General features: G+C 45.6%; 1 protein-coding gene across 1 annotated transcript in view; it reads left to right on the top strand.

Annotated features, from left to right (window-relative positions):
• LOC134968683 (solute carrier family 22 member 6-B-like) overlaps positions 1-18413 on the top strand; it is a 43180-nt gene that overhangs the window by 21289 nt on the left and 3478 nt on the right. Inside the window, exons 2-5 of the mRNA XM_063944200.1 lie at positions 10963-11066; positions 13266-13420; positions 15978-16146; positions 17915-18038. Of these exons, the coding sequence (XP_063800270.1) occupies positions 10963-11066; positions 13266-13420; positions 15978-16146; positions 17915-18038 (552 nt within the window). The remainder of the gene's footprint in view (positions 1-10962; positions 11067-13265; positions 13421-15977; positions 16147-17914; positions 18039-18413) is intronic.

The raw sequence follows: 18413 nt of genomic DNA, 5'->3' as shown, positions 1-18413 counted from the left end.
TCTGATATTGTTAATAAGAACGATGGATGCAACTTCCGGGTGTGATAATGAGGCTTGGATCGTGTGTTTTAACCAGCTAAAATGGCCGCTGGAGTCTATTTAAAGTTTGTAATGAGACTGAGGCTTGGAACGCACGTTTGAGTGCGCATGCGCGAATGGCCGCGGGAATTTCAAATAAGTGGGGCTATATAAAGTGTTCATTGGGATGATGGTCATTCGAACTGAGGAAGCCGCTGAACGCACTGGGAAGGCGGAGAAACGCGTTTTCGAAGGACCTACTGGCAGTGACTATCACCTCCTGCTTGTTTTACACGATCACCGGCTTCTGGCTACGACAAAACAGCCAGTTCACCTGCAATTGCGGTTAGCCACCAGCAGAGGGAGCCGGAGCACTGTGGACGGATTCCCGTGGATATTTGTCTCCAGATATTCTGCAGTAAATGGACAAGCACCAGCAGAGGGAGTCTTTCCAATTGGGACGGTCCTAAACAGACTGTTCTAAAGAGGTGAATGAAAAACTTATCGCCCATGGTAACTATCCATTCAAAGTGATATATGTGTGCACACATCTTTTTCGGGACATTAATTAATTAAGGACATACTCATGCAAGCAGTGTCCGTAAATGCCGAGCTCATTGGTCTATCATTAATCTATGTGGACATTTTGAAGTCAGCTTATTAAAATCCAAGCCTCAGAGAATAAACGTAATTAAGTATATACATTTGTGTATGTGGAGCATTTACATTAAAGGCATCCACTATACACAATATGCATTTTTATGTATGTCAATTTTGCTGCAGCAATATATGTTAATAAAATATGATTTATATGTTTTAAAATTTAATAGTAATTAGCCATTTTTTAATCATTTATTGATTATCTCCGATAAATGGTGGGGACAGCGCTACTGATTTCCTACAGAGGGTCACACCTGTGTGGGTAGTTTTTGAGTCTGTGGACGCTCCTGCATCATGCAGAGCATGCGCCAAAGATTTACCAGAGGGGAAAGCTATGTATGATGGTCTGTGTACTATGTGTCATACATCTCTCAGTCAGTCCGCAGCTCCTGAACCAATCAGGAGCCACACTGGGATGCATTCACATACCTACTGGGTTCTCTGGTGGAACGCCTTACGTCCCGTCCCCTATGGGACCACCTGTGCCATTACAGCCAAAAATTGTCCCTATGGTTAATCCACCTTGGGCATTAAATTTGTCTATCCAGTTGCAGCAATTAAATCGTTCCTTGGTCAGGCAAAAATCTACTCCAGATCACTCTCGTGTCTCTGGGTCATCTAAGTGGGCTGCTTCCTTCTCACAATCCACTAATCACTCAAATGTTTCATCTGAAGAATAGGAGGAGCATACTGTCCTGTCAGACACTGAATCGGGTGTTTCTGATGAGTATTCTCCATTGCAAGTTGATGTCCCTGCCTTTGTGGTTGCTATTAAGCAAGTCCTACAAATCGCTGATGATGAGGATTCCACTACTGTAGCTAAGAAAACTGATATGTTTCAAAGGCAGTAGGTGGTTAAAAATCTATTACTCCATTCTGACTATTTGGTGGACATCAGGCAGGAGCCCTGGTCTAATCCAGGGAAGAAATTCCCTCTGTCTAAACAGGCCTTGGCTCATTATCCTCTCCCTGCAGAGTTATGTAACAAGTGGGAAAATTCACTGCTGGTGGATTCTCATGTCACCCGCTTAGTGGTGTCATCCACTCTGCCTATCACCACTGTCACCTCACTGAAGGAACTAACAGATAAGCATATGGAGGGATGCCTGAAGTCTATTTACTCCCTTACAGGTACTGTACGTAGACCCACTATTGCGGTCGCTTGGGCTGTAAAAGGAATTGAAGCATGGGTTCAGGCATTAGAGGAAGAGCTGCCCGAGGATATATCTGACAATGCCAGACAATACCTGTCTCATATTACCCAGGGCCCCTGGGCACAGATATGCACTGAGCCCCCTACCCATTCTCCAGCGGTAGGGGTGGGGGATGCTATCAGCGGCAGCTTTGATGTATGACGGGTGGTAAGGGGTGTTCGATCTTCCGCTCAGCATGTAACATAGAAACATAGAAACATAGAATTTGACGGCAGATAAGAACCACTTGGCCCATTTAGTCTGCCCCTTTTACTTTTTATCCTTTAGGTAATCTCAACCCTTTTTGAACCTTAATTCTTTGTAGGACCTGGAGCAGTAATTTCTGCTAATTACTACTTTACTGCACAGATGGGGTCAGAGGGAGAACACTAAACTGTAAAAGCGGGCTTTGGGCTAAATGAAGGGGCCCTGGTACATGACTTCCAGGGTGATAGGGAGTGTTTAATACATAGGGTAGTGGTGGATAGTGGAGTCCGATTAATATTCATAATTTTCTGGTTGGAGGGCAGCTTGCTTGACTGCAGATATCCCAAGTTCTTGAAAATGGATTTCTTAGCTTTGAATGGTATAAAAAAAGTAGAGAGTCCCACCTCTCAGGAGGTACAGAGACTTGGGGGTCAGAGTTCAGGAGCCAGAGCAATCCTCCGATAAAAATATAAAACTGCATACTAGTCGTGTGAAGCTGGAGCAGGGTCCAGCTGCTGGAATGCTAATATATCTGGTTCTAGGCATAGTAGAGACAAGCTGCCAGTGTCTACCGAAAGAGGAGAGTCCCCGATTTTGGAGTATATACTCAGAAAAACTGTAAGTAAGACAGAACCCAAGATATCTGGCTGGGAAGAGCAATTAACAGGCTTTGATGGGGACCACTGCTTTGAAGTCAGATATCTCCGGTTCCCCAGGGACGATTAAGGGGGACATTTTGTTTGGGGAAGACCTAAATAAAATTGTGTCTAAATTGGCGGCTGTTAAGACTGCCTTTCTCCCAAATACTAATCCTTCTGCTCAGAAGGCTAAAGGTACCACTTTTCATTCCTTTTCGGCCTCAAGGGAAAGCAAAAGGTCAGGCATACCCGAGACAATCTTGCGCTCCCAAAACCACTAAGCCCAAGGCAAAGCAGTCTTGGGCGGCCCATCAGCCTGCTTCTAAACAAGACAAGCATGCCACATGACGGGGCAGGCCTCCCCCTGAGGGACCCCAGGTTGGGAGGCCGACATCTGCAGTTCACCCAGGTCTGGGTAAAGACCACTTCAGATGCATGGATGCGGGAAGTTGTCTCTCAAGGGTACACAGTCTCCTTCAAGAGACGTCCCCCTCGCCAGTTTTGCACCTCAGTAATCCCTTCGGATTCGTTAAAGCCGCAAGCTCTACAAAAGGTTGTGGGTTCCCTCCTGAATACAGGCGTGGTAGTGCTGCTTCCTCTGGCCCAGAGAAGTAGAGGTTACTACTCGACCCTGTTTCTAGTTCTGGAACCCAATGGGTCTTTCCGGTCTGTACTCTCAAGTTTGTGAGAGTGTCCAAGTTCTGAATGGAAACACTGCACTCAAATATACTGGCTATGGAACCCGGACACTATATGGTATCCCTGGGTATACAGGATGCGTACCTGCATATACCTATTGACATGTCCCATCAGCAGTATCTGCAGTTTGCTATTGGCAACCTCCACTATCAGCTCCAGGCTCTACCATTTGGACTGGCTATGGCTCCTCGGATCTTCACCAAGGTCATGGCCGTAATGATAGCCCATCTCCGTCGCCAGGGAGTCAGGATCCTCCCATATCTGGACAACTTTCTGATTCTTGCAAACTCCCACGATGTACTCCCAGTCATCTGCAACTGATGATAAGCTTCCTACAAGCCCACAGGTAGCTCATCAATTGGAAGAAGTCCTTGCTGGTCCCAGGTCAGAGCATGGTGCACCTGGGGGCACTCCTGGACACACGCAGTCAATGACTGTTTCTGTCTACAGAAAAAGTCCTGAGACTTTAAGACAGGATAAGATGCTTCCTTTGTTGCCCCAGAGTGTCGATACACTCGGCGATGCAAGTACTTGGCCTGATGGTGTCGGAAGTCGACATGGTAGAGTACGCACAATTTCATTCTCACCCTCTGCAGAGGTTAATCCTTTCCAAGTGGAATGGCCTACCTCATCAGATCAGATCTCACATGATCACTTTGACTTCAGAGGTTCGTCTGTCGGTGACCTGGTGGCTACAGGACCAGCAATTGAGCAGGGGCCATCCCTTCTGGATCCCCGACTGGATCCTGCTGACAATGGACACCAGTCTGAGGGGATGGGGTGCGGTGTTGTTGCAGCACTCTTTTCAGGGTCGCTGGACCAAGGAGGAGTCACTCCTCCCAATAAACATTCTGGAGTTGCGGGCAGTGTTCAATGCATTGACTCCCACCCTGCCTCTGGTACAGAACAGGCCGGTTCAAGTACGGTACTCGAAGCCACATGGCTATAATGGAAATGTCAAAAATCCTTCGTTGGCGGAGCGCCATCTGTCAGCATTACCGTCAGTGTTCATTCCGGGCATCCTAAACTGGAAAGCGGACTTCCTCAGTCGCCAGGACGTACACGCCGGAGAGTGGAGTCTTTATCCAGAAGTCTTTCAACTCCTAGTGGACAAGTGGGGCCTACCAGACACAATCACAAGGTTCTGGTCTTCGGATCAAGGACCAGGGATCCTCATGCAGCATTCGTGGACGCAATGGCAATTCATGGAACTTTCGGCTGCCCTACGTGTTTCCCTCCAGTGTCACTCCTGCCCAGGGTCCTGCGGAAGTTCAAACAAGAAGGAGGATTTCTACTTCTAGTCGCTCCAGCGTGGCCCAGATGGCATTGGTTCTCAGACCTGCAGGGTCTATCGATAGAACGTCCTCTTCTACTTCCTCAGCGCCCAGACCTCCTCGTACAGGGCCCTTGTCTTTATCCGGACCTGGCCAGGTTGGTTTTGACGGCGTGGCTCTTGAAGCATCACTCCTGAGTGCCAAAGGTTTCACTGGGGCAGTCATCCAAACTATGTTAAAAGCCTGTAATCCATCTTCAGCTTGGATTTATTACAGGGTCTGGAATTCTTTCTTCACCTGGTGTGCTGATAAGAATTATGATGCATACAGATTCAGAACTTCCAGAATTCTGGCTTTTCTGCAAAGAGGCCTGGACTTAGTCCTTCGTCTGGCCTCCCTCCAGGTTCACATATCTGCCTTGCCATTATGGTTTCAAAGAAAAATTGTATCTATACCTGACGTTCATACAGTACATTCACTCAGATGTCTTATGGATTCAGCCTCCCTATGTCCCTCCTGTGGCTCCATGGGATCTGGCTGTTGTCCTGAATGCCCTGCAAGAGTCTCCAGTCGAACCTCTTGAGACGGTGGACCTTAAATGGCTCACAGCCATGGTCTTGTTTTTACTGGCTATTGCCTCTGCTAGAAGGGTGCCAGACTTAGGCGCACTGTCCTGTCATCCACCCTTTCTAATATTTTATTGTGACGAGCGGTTCTTAGAACTCGTCCAGGTTATTTACCTACGGTGGTGCCATCTTTTCACCTTAACCAAGAGATTGTGGTTCCGGCCTTTATATCTTCTGATTTGTCCTCCAAAGAGCGTTTTTTGGATGTGGTACAGGTTCTCCATATATATGTGGAGAGGACTGCCTCTATCAGGAGGACAGACTCATTTTTTGTCATGTTTGGTTTTCACAAACATGGCTGGCCTGTGAATAAGCAAATCTTGGCCAGGTGGATTAGAATGGTGATTGCACAAGCTTATGCGCAGGCTGGTCTCCCAGCTCCTGCTGCTATTAATGCCCATTCTACTCGGTCTGTTGGACCTTCTTGGGCAGCTCACCGTGGCGCTTCCACAGAACAATTGTGCAAGGCGGCTACGTGGTCCTCTGTGAACACATTTAGTAGGATCTATGCCTTTGATACTTCCACCTCCCAGGATGCTTCCTTTGGACGCCGGGTTCTCATACCTGCTAAGGCACGTCCCCTCCCTTGAGGAACTGCTTTAGGACATCCTTGATGTTTCCCTGTGGAAACCAATGTAACCTGCTGCAGAAAAGGAGAATTATGGTAGACTTAACATTGTTAACTCTCTTTCTGTGAGGTACATTGGATTCCACAGGGCGCCCACCCTGACGCACCTAGCTTCTATGGGTTTGTATGGCATTAGCCGCTGGTCCCTTCTCCTGTCATGAAAATGTGGTTCTATGTGACTAACATCTACCTTCTCTCTTACCTGCTCATGCATTGGACTAGTTAACGAAACTGAGCTCACAGTGCCTGGAGGCGGGCTTATAGAGGAGGCCCCAATGCATCCTGGGACAGCCTAAAGCTTTAGCCTGTTGGTGCCTCTGGATCAAGATCTACTCTACACCCCGATGTTTCCATGTGAAACCCAATGTAACTCGCAGAAAGAGAGTTAACAATGGTAAGTTTACCATAACTCTCCTTTTTAACTGCATCCATATATATGTGTGTGTATATATATATATATATATATATATACACACACACACACACACATACTGTATACACACCCATGGAAACCCCCCTGGATAAATCCTGCATTTGCCCCTGACAAGGGTGGGTTAGGGTAGGGGGTAAGGTTAGGTTACTTTACAGGGGATTGTCGGGATTCTGATGGTAGGGATGCCGCTGTCGGTATTCTGACCACCGGCATCCAGTCCATCGGGATATCATACTGATTCCTATTAAACAGAGTGATCTTCACCTTGCCTTTACTTAGGCCCATTTACATAGATGGCATCAGACAGTGCGGTGCCATCTTATCACTGTGTTTGACACCACTATACTACCCTACCGACAGGCTTAGTGCTTGTCATTCCTATCTAGCAGAGTGGCTTCATTCTGTCAGAGCATACCCATATGGGGACCTAAACAAATAGAGTGGCTTTTCCCATACTCTGACCAATACGTTAACAAAGACTGTCTTTTAGAAGGTGTCATTCTCATTGCAGCTCTCAAAGAGCAGTCTAGTGTCATTTTGTTTTACAGTTCTTTTTATAGGTGGACTACAGGTTCCAGCAGACATTTGTTATCAGGGCACGATGGCCCTTGTAGTTCTCCAAGAGCCAGCATACCCTGGTAGCCATTCAATTTGGAGATGAGCAAGCCTAGAGCTGGTTGACAGTATGCCACGAGGACCCCCATGCTATAGGGCCACCTAGTGCTGGTTGTGGTATTTTTGTGGAGACCCCTTGCTTTTTCACCATGATTTTGCTGCTACCAACCTAGGCTAGCAGCACTAGTTGGACTTGGACTTTTAGGGGGGAACCATGGTGTGGTTTTTTTTTGTATTTATTTATTTTTGCTATAAAAAAAATTCTGCTGCATGCATCTGTGCAGTTCTTCATATTATTATTATTATTATTATTATTATTTATTAACAGTTATTTATATAGCGCACACATATTCCGCAGCGCTTTACAGAGAGAATAATTGTCCATTCACATCAATCACTTCCCAGTGGAGCTTACAATCTATATTCCCTACCACATGTACACGCACACACATTTACGCTAGGGTTAATTTTGTTGGTTGCCAATTGACCTACTAGTATATTTTTGGTTTGTGGGAGGAAACAGGAGTACCCGGAGGAAACCCACGCAAGTACAGGGAGAATATACAAACTCCACACAGTTAGGGCCATGGTACATATGGACACATTTTGTGACTGATTGCAAATGTAAAGTAGGTCCTAAATATAATGCATTTTACTACCTATGCAAGATTAGTTGCATCCATATATATACAATTTTCCATTGGTATCAAGATACTCAGTGGCAGCACCGAGGTCTGCGACACGCGGTGCAACCAGTAGTACTCCCTTGTGCGCCAAAGGCATGCAGCCCAAAGGGGGGTGGGGTGGGGGGGGGGGGGGGCTCTGGGAAAGGGGTGTGGACACATTGGAGCACCACTGCACTGCAGAGGGGGCATGGCCTAATGGTTACATCACTCACCGCGGAGATGCTTGCAGCCCCTGTAGACTTATGCCTGCAATGTTGGCTCCTTCTCAGTGACAGGAGCCGGTTGCCGCAGGATAATGCCACACTGCAGCTCCTAGATCCTGTCACTGCAGAGGAGCCGCTTTTTGGTGTCACCCCCTCTGAGGGTGAACTCAGGTGGAGTCCACATTACCTTGTAACACCTGTAAAGATACTTTTTCTTTGAGAAAGCATTTAACATTCTCATGTACATATTTGCACGACAATAGCTGTTTATATGTAAAATACATGGATTACTGTGGCATGCTAGCAGTGATTGTGAGGTGGATGAGCAAGCTTCTCCAGATTGGAGCAGCTAAGGTGACCCTGAGTTCCTTGCTAGATGCCCATTAGGTACAGCAAAGAGATTCACATCGTACCATGGGAGCAAAACAATGGCCCTCATTTCGAGTTGATCGCTCGCTAGCTGCTTTTAGCAGCAGTGCAAACGCTAGGCCGCCGCCCTCTGGGAGTGTATCTTAGCTTAGCAGAAGTGCGAACGAAAGGTTAGCAGAACTGCTCAAAAAAATTTTCATGCAGTTTCAGAGTAGCTCCAGACCTACTCCTACCTTGCGATCACTGCAGACAGTTTAGTTCCTGTTTTGACATCACAAACACGCCCTGCGTTCAGCCTGCCACTCCCCCGTTTCCCCTGGCAGACCTGTGTTATCTTCTGACACGCCTGCTTTTTTTAGCACACTCCCGGAAAACGGTCAGTTACTTCCCAGAAACACCCCATTCCTGTCAATCACTCACCGATCAGCCGAGCAACTGAAAAGAGTCGCTCGACCTTATGTAAAACTGCATAGTTTTGTGTAAAAGTACTTTGCGCGTGCCTATTGCGGCCCATATGCATGCGCAGAACAGCCGAATTTTAGCCTGATCGCTACGCTGCGAACAACGGCAGCTAGCAATCAACTCGGAATGACCCCCCATGGTGCACTGAAGGTGGGGCAGATGTAACATGTGCAGAGAGAGTTAGATTTGGGTGGGGTGTGTTCAAACTGAAATCTAAATTGCTGTGTTAAAAAAAAGAACTTTTTTGGTTTGATAACAACTCTGATTAATCCCCTGTGTGTATAAAAAAAGTTGTATTATGGGACAAAATATACTGCTCAAAAAAATAAAGGGAACACTAAAATAACACATCCTAGATCTGAATGAATAAAATATTCTTATTAAATACTTTGTTCTTTACATAGTTGAATGTGCTGACAACAAAATCACACAAAAATTATCATTGGAAATCAAATTTATTAACCCATGGAGGTCTGGATTTGGAGTCACACTCAAAATTAAAGTGGAAAAACACACTACAGGCTGATCTAACTTTGATGTAATGTCCTTAAAACAAGTCAAAATGAGGCTCAGTAGTGTCTGTGGCCTCCACGTGCCTGTATGACCTCCTTACAATGCCTGGGCATGCTCCTGATGAGGTGGCGGATGGTCTCCTGAGGGATCTCCTCCCAGACCTGGACTAAAGCATCCGCCAACTCCTGGACAGTCTGTGGTGCAACGTGGCGTTGGTGGATGGAGCGAGACATGATGTCCCAGACGTGCTCAATTGGATTCAGGTCTGGGGAACGGGCGGGCCAGTCCATAGCATCAATGCCTTCGTCTTGCAGGAACTGCTGACACACTCCAGCCACAGGAGGTCTAGCATTGTCTTGCATTAGGAGGAACCCAGGGCCAACCGCACCAGCATATAGTCTCACAAGGGGTCTGAGGATCTCATCTCGGTACCTAATGGCAGTCAGGCTACCTCTGGCGAGCACATGGAGGGCTGTGCGGCCCCCCAAAGAAATGCCAGCCCACACCATTACTGACCCACTGCCAAACCAGTCATGCTGGAGGATGTTGCACGCAGCAGAACATTCTCCTTGGCGTCTCCAGACTCTGTCACGTCTGTCACATGTGCTCAGTGAGAACCTGCTTTCATCTGTGAAGAGCACAGGGCGCCAGTGGCGAATTTGCCAATCTTGGTGTTCTCTGGCAAATGCCAAACGTCCTGCACGGTGTTGGGCTGTAAGCACAACCCCCACCTGTGGACGTCGGGCCCTCATACCACCCTCATGGAGTCTGTTTCTGATCGTTTGAGTAGACACATGCACATTTGTGGCTTGCTGAAGGTCATTTTGCAGGGCTCTGGCAGTTCTCCTCCTGTTCCTCCTTACACAAAGGCGGAGGTAGCGGTCCTGCTGCTGGGTTGTTGCCCTCCTACGGCCTCCTCCACGTCTCCTGATGTACTGGCCTGTCTCCTGGTAGCGCCTCCATGCTCTGGACACTACGCTGACAGACACAGCAAACCTTCTTGCCACAGCTCGCATTGATGTGCCATCCTGGATGAGCTGCACTACCTGAACCACTTGTGTGGGTTGTAGGGAGGTCATACAGGCACGTGGAGGCCACACACACTACTGAGCCTAATTTTGACTTGTTTTAAGGACATTACATCAAAGTTGGATCAGCCTGTAGTGTGTTTTTCCACTTTAATTTTAAATGTGACTCCAAATCCAGACCTCCATGGGTTAATAAATTTGTTTTCCTCTGATAATTTTTGTGTGATTTTGTTGTCAGCACATCAACTATGTAAAGTACAAAGTATTTAATAAGAATATTTCATTCATACAGATCTAGGATGTGTTATTTTAGTGTTCCCTTTATTTTTTTGAGCAGTGTATTTAGCCTCAGTGAACACAGAAATATATATACAACCTAGAACTCAACTAAATTACATTACACATTTAAGACATGTATGAGCAAAACATAAAACTCAGCTATGGATAGATTTTGGTGAATGTTCCTTCAGTATTTTCATATATAGCATTCATCATTGTAGGTGATCATTACCAGTAAATAACAATAAAAGAAAGATGCTTTAGGTTGATGCAGGAGTTTTAGGATAGGAAAGGAGTGGATGTTAAAACAATAGATTGTATTTGTGTCGTTTACTGTTGAATGTTACAGTTTCACACTTTTCTGCATTCCATTCTCCTCTTCTGTCATGTTGTCCCAAATTCTCCTCTCACCCCCCTGTACTTTCTTGCAGTGGGATCTGGTCTGTAGTCGTCGCAGAATGAGGCAGCTGGCTCAGTCCATTTACATGGCAGGTGTATTGGTTGGGTCCATTGTGTTTGGGGGTCTCTCAGACAAGTAAGGCAAGATTTTGACAACTCCAAGTTAGGTTTAACCTTTAGTGTTTGATTACCACATGTCTATGCAAATGTACTTACCTTCAATACTTGATGGGATTGTTTTATGCAATTGCTGGAACAATTTTCACCCACACCTGCTAATATTTTCTTCTGAGCAAGCAATAAATGGTTTGACTGCATAACTAAGGATGTTTTGAGATCACAGGATAACCAAAAAAATGAATAAAATGTAAAATGGAGCAGACACAATATGGGAAAAGCAACGGAGACAGTTTCCAATGCGGAAGAGCCTGATTCTGAGTTGGCAGTAAAGTAAAGAGCAAGTAACTGTGTACTTGGACAAACCACGTTGCAAAACCAGCTGACGTAGCAGAGCCATTTACTCTCTACAAAAATGACTTGCTCAGAGCTGGCATCTTATTACTTTTAATGATACACAAACTGGGCCTGATACATAGCTGAACAAACTGCTTCTGACGCCTGAGTCCCACACCGTAGGCCAGAACATAACAGGTGTAAGAGAAGCAGGGAATGGGCCCTCTGCCTTCTCCCTGCTGCATACTCAGAACTATCCCACGAGTAGAGTGTGTGCAGGTTTTAGTCCCTCCTTTTTTAGGTATGTGATGCCTATTTGCCATTGGGAGATGTGTGACGTTTTGATTCTCCTTACAGGTTAGTCATATAGATCTGGTAAGTGGCCACCTCTGCCGACATATACTGGTGAAAAACTAAGGTGTATTAGGTATTCTTTGTACATTACGTTCAGTCACCCAATCACAGCAAGGCTTTTTTATTAACTATAAATACGTCTGATGCATAGCGCTAATGCCAGTTCTTATTCATTTGTGATTTATACCCCTATAGGCCCACAAAGGGCCGTTTGTTTTTTATCAAGCAAACTTTGCGGGCTATCCTCCGAAAACTTTGAATGTATCTAAGGATTAGCTTATTGGCTACATACCACAAAGTTTACCGGGAGAGGGATCGGCAGACGATGGCTATAAAATGCAATTACAAATTAAAAGTATCCTGTCAAAATCCATAGGGTCTTTTCCTGCTAATCCCACCATTTATCCTGCCTCCAGTCCAGCGCGCTCCTCTTGATTGACCCCACAGACCGTTGCTATCATCAGAGCACCCATTTTAAAATTGAGAGCAAGCCTTCCAATGGTCCTGTTTGACGGCATGTAAATGTGGGCATCAGGGTTTGTGCCCATCGGGTAGCCTTATTTTTTTCTAATTTGCAGTGTAAAGTGTTGGAAGATAATAGAAATGCCTCATACATGCATTATAACAGGGAGGCTTTACAAAGGCAAGTCTAGTTAGGGAAGTCTAGTGAGAATGACAGGTGGACGTAAGCCCGTTTTCATCAAGTATACGCTGCTGCAAGTGTGCACTGATGATGATGAACCAAGAGTACAGGCGGGGGGCAGCTAAGCAATTCAGTGTTTAATCACATAAATCAAACCCACGTAACACACCATATAAGAGATCTTTGTTTGGAAAATAATAAATACACAGAAAACAATCATAAAATCCTGCAACATATAACACATTTACCAGAGTCATTTATTTATGAATCTAAGTCAGTGACGGAATATAAGTTGGTCTTTCCCATAAGGGGATACAGTCATTAGGTCAACAGCATTTAGGTCGACAGTCATTAGGTTGACCACTATTGGTCGATATGTATTAGGTCGACATGGTCAAAAGGTCGACATGTACTAGGTCGACATGGAAAAAGGTCGACATGAGGTTTTCACCTTTTTTTTACTTTTTCATACTTTACGATCCACGTGGACTACAATTGGGAACGGTAACCTGTGCCGAGCGCAGCAGCAACAGAGCGAGGCATCTTGCCCGAAGCATGGCGAGCAAAGAGAGCCATGTGAGGGGACACGGTGCACTAATTGGGGTTCCCCGTCACTTTACAAAGAAAACAACACCAAAAACAGTAAAAAAAACTCATGTCAACATTTTTCCATGTCGACCTAGTACATGTCGTCCTATTGACCATGTCTACATAGCGACCATGTCGACCTACTGCATGTCGACCATTAGTGGTCGACCTAATGACCCATACCCCCATAAGTATTGCAAAGTACATCATTGCAAATCACACACCCTCCTATACAATAGAATATGATCATTCAGATGCCTGCACTCTAACAAATATGTTCCTTACTTGTACCCACAGATTTGGACGCAGACCGCTGAATATCTGGTCAAATCTTCAGATGTTTGTATCTGGACTGTGTGCAGCATTTGCTCCTAACTACACTGTGTACTGTGTGTTCCGTTTCCTGACTGGGGTAGCTCTTTCTGGCATTGTTCTCAATTCCTATTCTCTGAGTAAGTAATAAATCCATCAAACTATTGGGGGTAATTCAGAGTTGATCACAGTAGCAAATTTGTTAGCAGTTGGGCAAAACCATGGCCCTCATTCTGAGTTGATCGCTCGCTAGCTGCTTTTAGCAGCATTGCACACGCTAGGCCGCCGCCCTCTGGGAGTGTATCTTAGTTTAGCAGAAGTGCGAACGAAAGATTAGCAGATTTGCTTGAAAATCTTCTACTGCAGTTTCAGAGTTGCTCCAGACCTACTCCTAGATTGCGATCACCTCAGTCCGTTTAGTTCCTGTTTTGACGTCACAAACTCGCCCTGCGTTCGGCCAGCCACTCCCCCGTTTCCCCAGCCACTCCTGCATTATAGCCTGACACGCCTGCGTTTTTTAGCACACTCCTGGAAAACGCTGAGTTTCCGCCCAGAAACACCCACTTCCTGTCAATCACTCACCGATCAGCAGAGCGACTGAAACGCGTCGCTTGGACCTGTGTAAAATTGCATAGTTTTGTGTGAAATTACTTTGCGCGTGGGCCCTGCGGCCCATACGCATGCGCAGAACAGCCGATTTTTAGCCTGATCGCTATGCTGCAAAAAACGTCAGCGAGCGAACAACTCGGAATGAGGGCCCATGTGCACTGCAGGTGGGGCAGATATAACATTTGCAGAGAGAGTTAGATTTGGGTGGGTTATTTTGTTTCTGTGCAGGATAAATAGTGGCTGCTGTATTTTTACACTGCAATTTAGATTTCAGTTTGAACACACCCCACCCAAATCTAACTCTCTCTGCACATGTTATATCTGTCCCCCCCCTCCCCCTCAGTGCACATGGTTTTGCCCAACTGCTAACACATTCGCTGCTGCGATCAACTCTGAATTAGGCCCTTTGTATCAAGGCAAATGGATGTTGAATGGGTAGTTATTCTGGCCTTAAGGATGAGTTCACCAATCCGAAGTTCGTATATTTCTGTTACCTAGGAGATTGCAAACAGAGCCCACTGTGCTTTGAATGTTATATCCCATTTAATGAAGATTGATAAGCAGTGGTGCAAGTAGAAAAAATGTCTTACAGGTACTGTGTGCGTGCGCCAAAGGCGCGTGCGCCAAAAAATGGGTGTGGCCAGATGCCATATGGGGCGTGGCCAATGAAAATGTGGGCGTGATACACATATGGGGGAGGGGCAGATACACATATGACCCCCACAGTGCCAGATACACGTTGCCCCACAGTGACAGATACACGTTGCCCCACAGTGCCAGATACACGAATGCCCCACAGTCCCAGATACACCAATGCCCCACAGTGCCAGATACACGAATGCCCCACAATGCCAGATACACGAATGCCCCCCACAGTGCCAGATACACGAATGCCCCCCACAGTGCCAGATATACATTGCCACCCACAGTGCCAGATATATATTGCCCCCCACAGTGCCAGATATACATTGCCCCCCACAGTGCCTGGTATACATTGCCCACAACAGTGCCAGATATACATTGCCCACAACAGTGCCAGATATACATTGCCCGCCACAGTGCCAGATATACATTGCCCGCCACAGTGCCAGGTATACATTGCCCCCCACAGTGCCAGGTATACATTGCCCCCCACAGTGCCAGGTATACATTGCCCCCCACAGTGCCAGGTTTACATTGCCCCCCACAGTGCCAGATATACATTGCCCCCCACAGTGCTGCCTCCCCCCCCTTCCCCAGCTCACCGCTGCTGCTGTTGTGTTGTCTCCCGTGTGTGAGGGGAGGAGAGCGCAGCCTGCGCCTCTCCTTCCCCTCAGTCTCCGGCGGGTTAGTTCAATATTCATCGCCGATCCGTGAGCCAATCAAAGCTCCGCGAGCTCTGATTGGCTCACGGGCGGCGCTGATTTGAACGAAGACACTGAGGGCAGGAGAGGTGCAGGCTGCGCTCTCCTCCCCTCACATCAGCGGTAGCAAGCGGCGGCCCGTCGGTGTGGGTACGGCGCACCCACGGCAAAATTCTTAAGCGTACGCCGTACCCACCCATACCCGCATACTTGCACCGCTGTTGATAAGTAACACCATGTTACCTGTTTTTGTAAGCTGTTTTTCCCCTAAGGCAGTGTCTTCCAAACTTTTTTGAATCACGGCGCCCTAGAGTATCAGAATTTTTTTCACGGCACCCCTAGGCCAAAAATTACTTATTGAGAAATTTAGAAAGAAATATTAAATTAAGTAGATTGTGTTTATATGTCATCCTTAGGCTCAATTGTCTGGTGAGGGACAAGATTTACTTCTGTTTGTCCCCATATTTTATGACTGACAGCTACTAGCACTAGTTTTGCCTATTATATTGACCATAAATAATTTGAATTGGTCCTGGACCACCAACCCAAGGCACCCCTGCAGTGTCCCGAGGCACCCCAGGGAGCCACGGCACACAGTGTGAGAGCCACTGCCCTAAGGGACAAAACAGACAGCATGCATGAAAGGGTTTGTTAAGTGAAATTGCACAAGCATTTGTTTAGCATTATAAATGTTAATATCTGAAAGTGGCTGTAATTGCTTTTTAACAGTGTGGTTTCCTTGTAGTTGTGGAATGGATCCCCACACAAACTCGGGCCTTCATCCTTACAGGCACTGGTTATTGTTACACAATTGGTCAATTGGTATTGGTGGGACTTGCTTATCTGATCCAGGACTGGCGCATGCTGCAGCTGGCTTCATCTGTTCCTTTCTTCATCTATTTTATATATACATGGTAATGTATATCTTTGTTACTCACTATTTCTATTATCACAACTTCTCTCTAAAATGCCTAATTAACATATGAGATGATAATCTGTGCACTAGTAAAGCATTAATTAATTAATTAATTAATTACCAAGACTACATAAATCTGAAAGGTCAATAACTAAAAGACATTTCTATTGGACAGACCACAGTGATTCCCCATATTTATTTTATACACAACATCTAATATTTTATTTTGACATTTTAGATTCTCTTAAGACACATAATTTCTCTCCCCCCCCCAAACAATTTATTCCTTAAATTTTCACTTATATATGTTCCAATCAAATTTCCCCAATCGTTTTTGTTCACCTGGACCAACCACATTACAAAGCAGAAATCCAGTTCATGCCGTAATGCCATCCCAGCTCTGCTGAGTGGAAAAGAATGACCATTATGCTGAGTGGCAATAAAAAAAGAGATCTTGAGTAAAGAGTAACTTAAAGGTGACTGTGAATTTCAGCAACTAATTTCTCGCTAACTCTGCTAGTAAAGGGTCCCAGTGAAAAGCATATGCGCAGTCATGATGGAATTACATGGAGGTGAAAAACTAGGGGGTATAGTTACTAAACTGCAGGTTTTTAAGAGTGGAGATGTTGCCCATAGCAACCAATCAGATTCTACATATCATATATCTAGCAGCTTCTAGTAGATAATAGACAGAATCTGATTGGTTGTTATGGGCAATATCGCCTCTTCTGAAAATTTGCACTTTTTACCTCTTGGCTTTTGGCTGCTTGATAAATTGAGTTTAGCCAACATCCTCCTGTCTCCAAACATTCAAGCGTTCCCTGAAAAATCACTTCTTAAGACAAGCTTATCAAATTCTGGAACCGCCCACGTAACCTTCATTAGCTTTCCTATGTAATTAAATCCCCTCTGTATAGTCCACACATCCTCTTGGAATTGTGCAAGAACCTTGAAATGCACTAGGCCAGTGGTCCCCAAACTTTCTTGAATTTAGAGTATCAGCATTTTTTCACGGCATCTCTAGGATAAAAGTTTCAGAAATCTGGGTAAATTGGATACATTTGGGAAAAAAAATCAAAAAATTGTGCCTTCCAGTCATTCTTAAGGGCCCTACACATTGAGCAATCCGCCGCCAACCTGCCGGGCGGCGGATACGACCAACGGGTGACCCGGCGGCGGGGGGCAGTGACGGGGGGAGTGAAATTTCTTCACTCTCCCCGTCACCCGGCTCCATAGAAGTGCAGGCAAATATGGATGAGATCGTCCATATTGGCCTGCATGCACAAACGAGCACGGGGCCGCGCATCGTTCATCGCTGGTGCCTCCACACTGAAAGATATGAACGAGATTGTTCATATCTTTCACTAATATCGCGCAGTGTGTAGGGTATGTGGTGATGTGCTTCTGATTGTCCACATATTTTATGATTGGCAGACACCAGCAATGATTTTGCATATCACTTTAACCATAAATAATTTGAATTGGACCACCAACTCGAGGCACCCCTACAAGAGCCTCGTGGCACCCCAGGGTGCCTAGGCAAACAGTTTGAAAACCACTGCCTAGGCAGAAAAAAGTAGCCATGCACACTTAGGCAAGCATTGTGGGTTCACACTTTTCTTAGTATCTCCAATAGTCTAACAGTGGACCGTCTCTCATTTTCTTAATCTTTTATTTGTTTATGATCCATAATGAGAAGTAATGAACCTCTCCATGGCACATTCTCATGAATTGTCAGTGATGATGTCTCTGATTGTGGCTCCCAGGTTCCTCCCTGAATCCAGCCGTTGGCTTGTTCTTAGCGGTAAATATGATCAAGCAATAAAAGACCTGAAGAAAGTGGCCAAGATTAATGGGAAGGCGGAAGAGGTGGAAAAACTCACTGTGGAGGTAAGTAGCTTGTCTGGGGCTACATCATCCATTATGTTCTATTTGTACAGAGAAAATCACCATAAAGTAAAATAATATGCCAGAATTCAATATGCAATATGGTCAGTTTATAGGGAAATAGGTTTTTTTGTGTACAAAAATTGGCATTCACCAATGCAACTATATAGCGATGCTGACCAGATTCAATCATGTAGTCAAAAAGTTCATTGTCTGTATTCCTGATAGTGGTGTAAAGCTAAATAATGGCTCTTATAGAATTATGTATCTCACTGGCTGAGTAATCCATATTCTGAAAACATAGGGGGCTATTCAGAGATGGACGCAGCCACTGCATGTGGTATCAATCGGGTCTGTACACCCACACTGGTTATAGTG

The sequence above is a fragment of the Pseudophryne corroboree genome, chromosome 11 (genome assembly GCF_028390025.1).
Source record: "Pseudophryne corroboree isolate aPseCor3 chromosome 11, aPseCor3.hap2, whole genome shotgun sequence".
NCBI classification, from domain to species: domain Eukaryota; kingdom Metazoa; phylum Chordata; class Amphibia; order Anura; family Myobatrachidae; genus Pseudophryne; species Pseudophryne corroboree.
The sequence above is the reverse complement of the archived record's forward strand: the minus strand, read 5'-3'. Positions and strand labels throughout refer to the sequence as shown.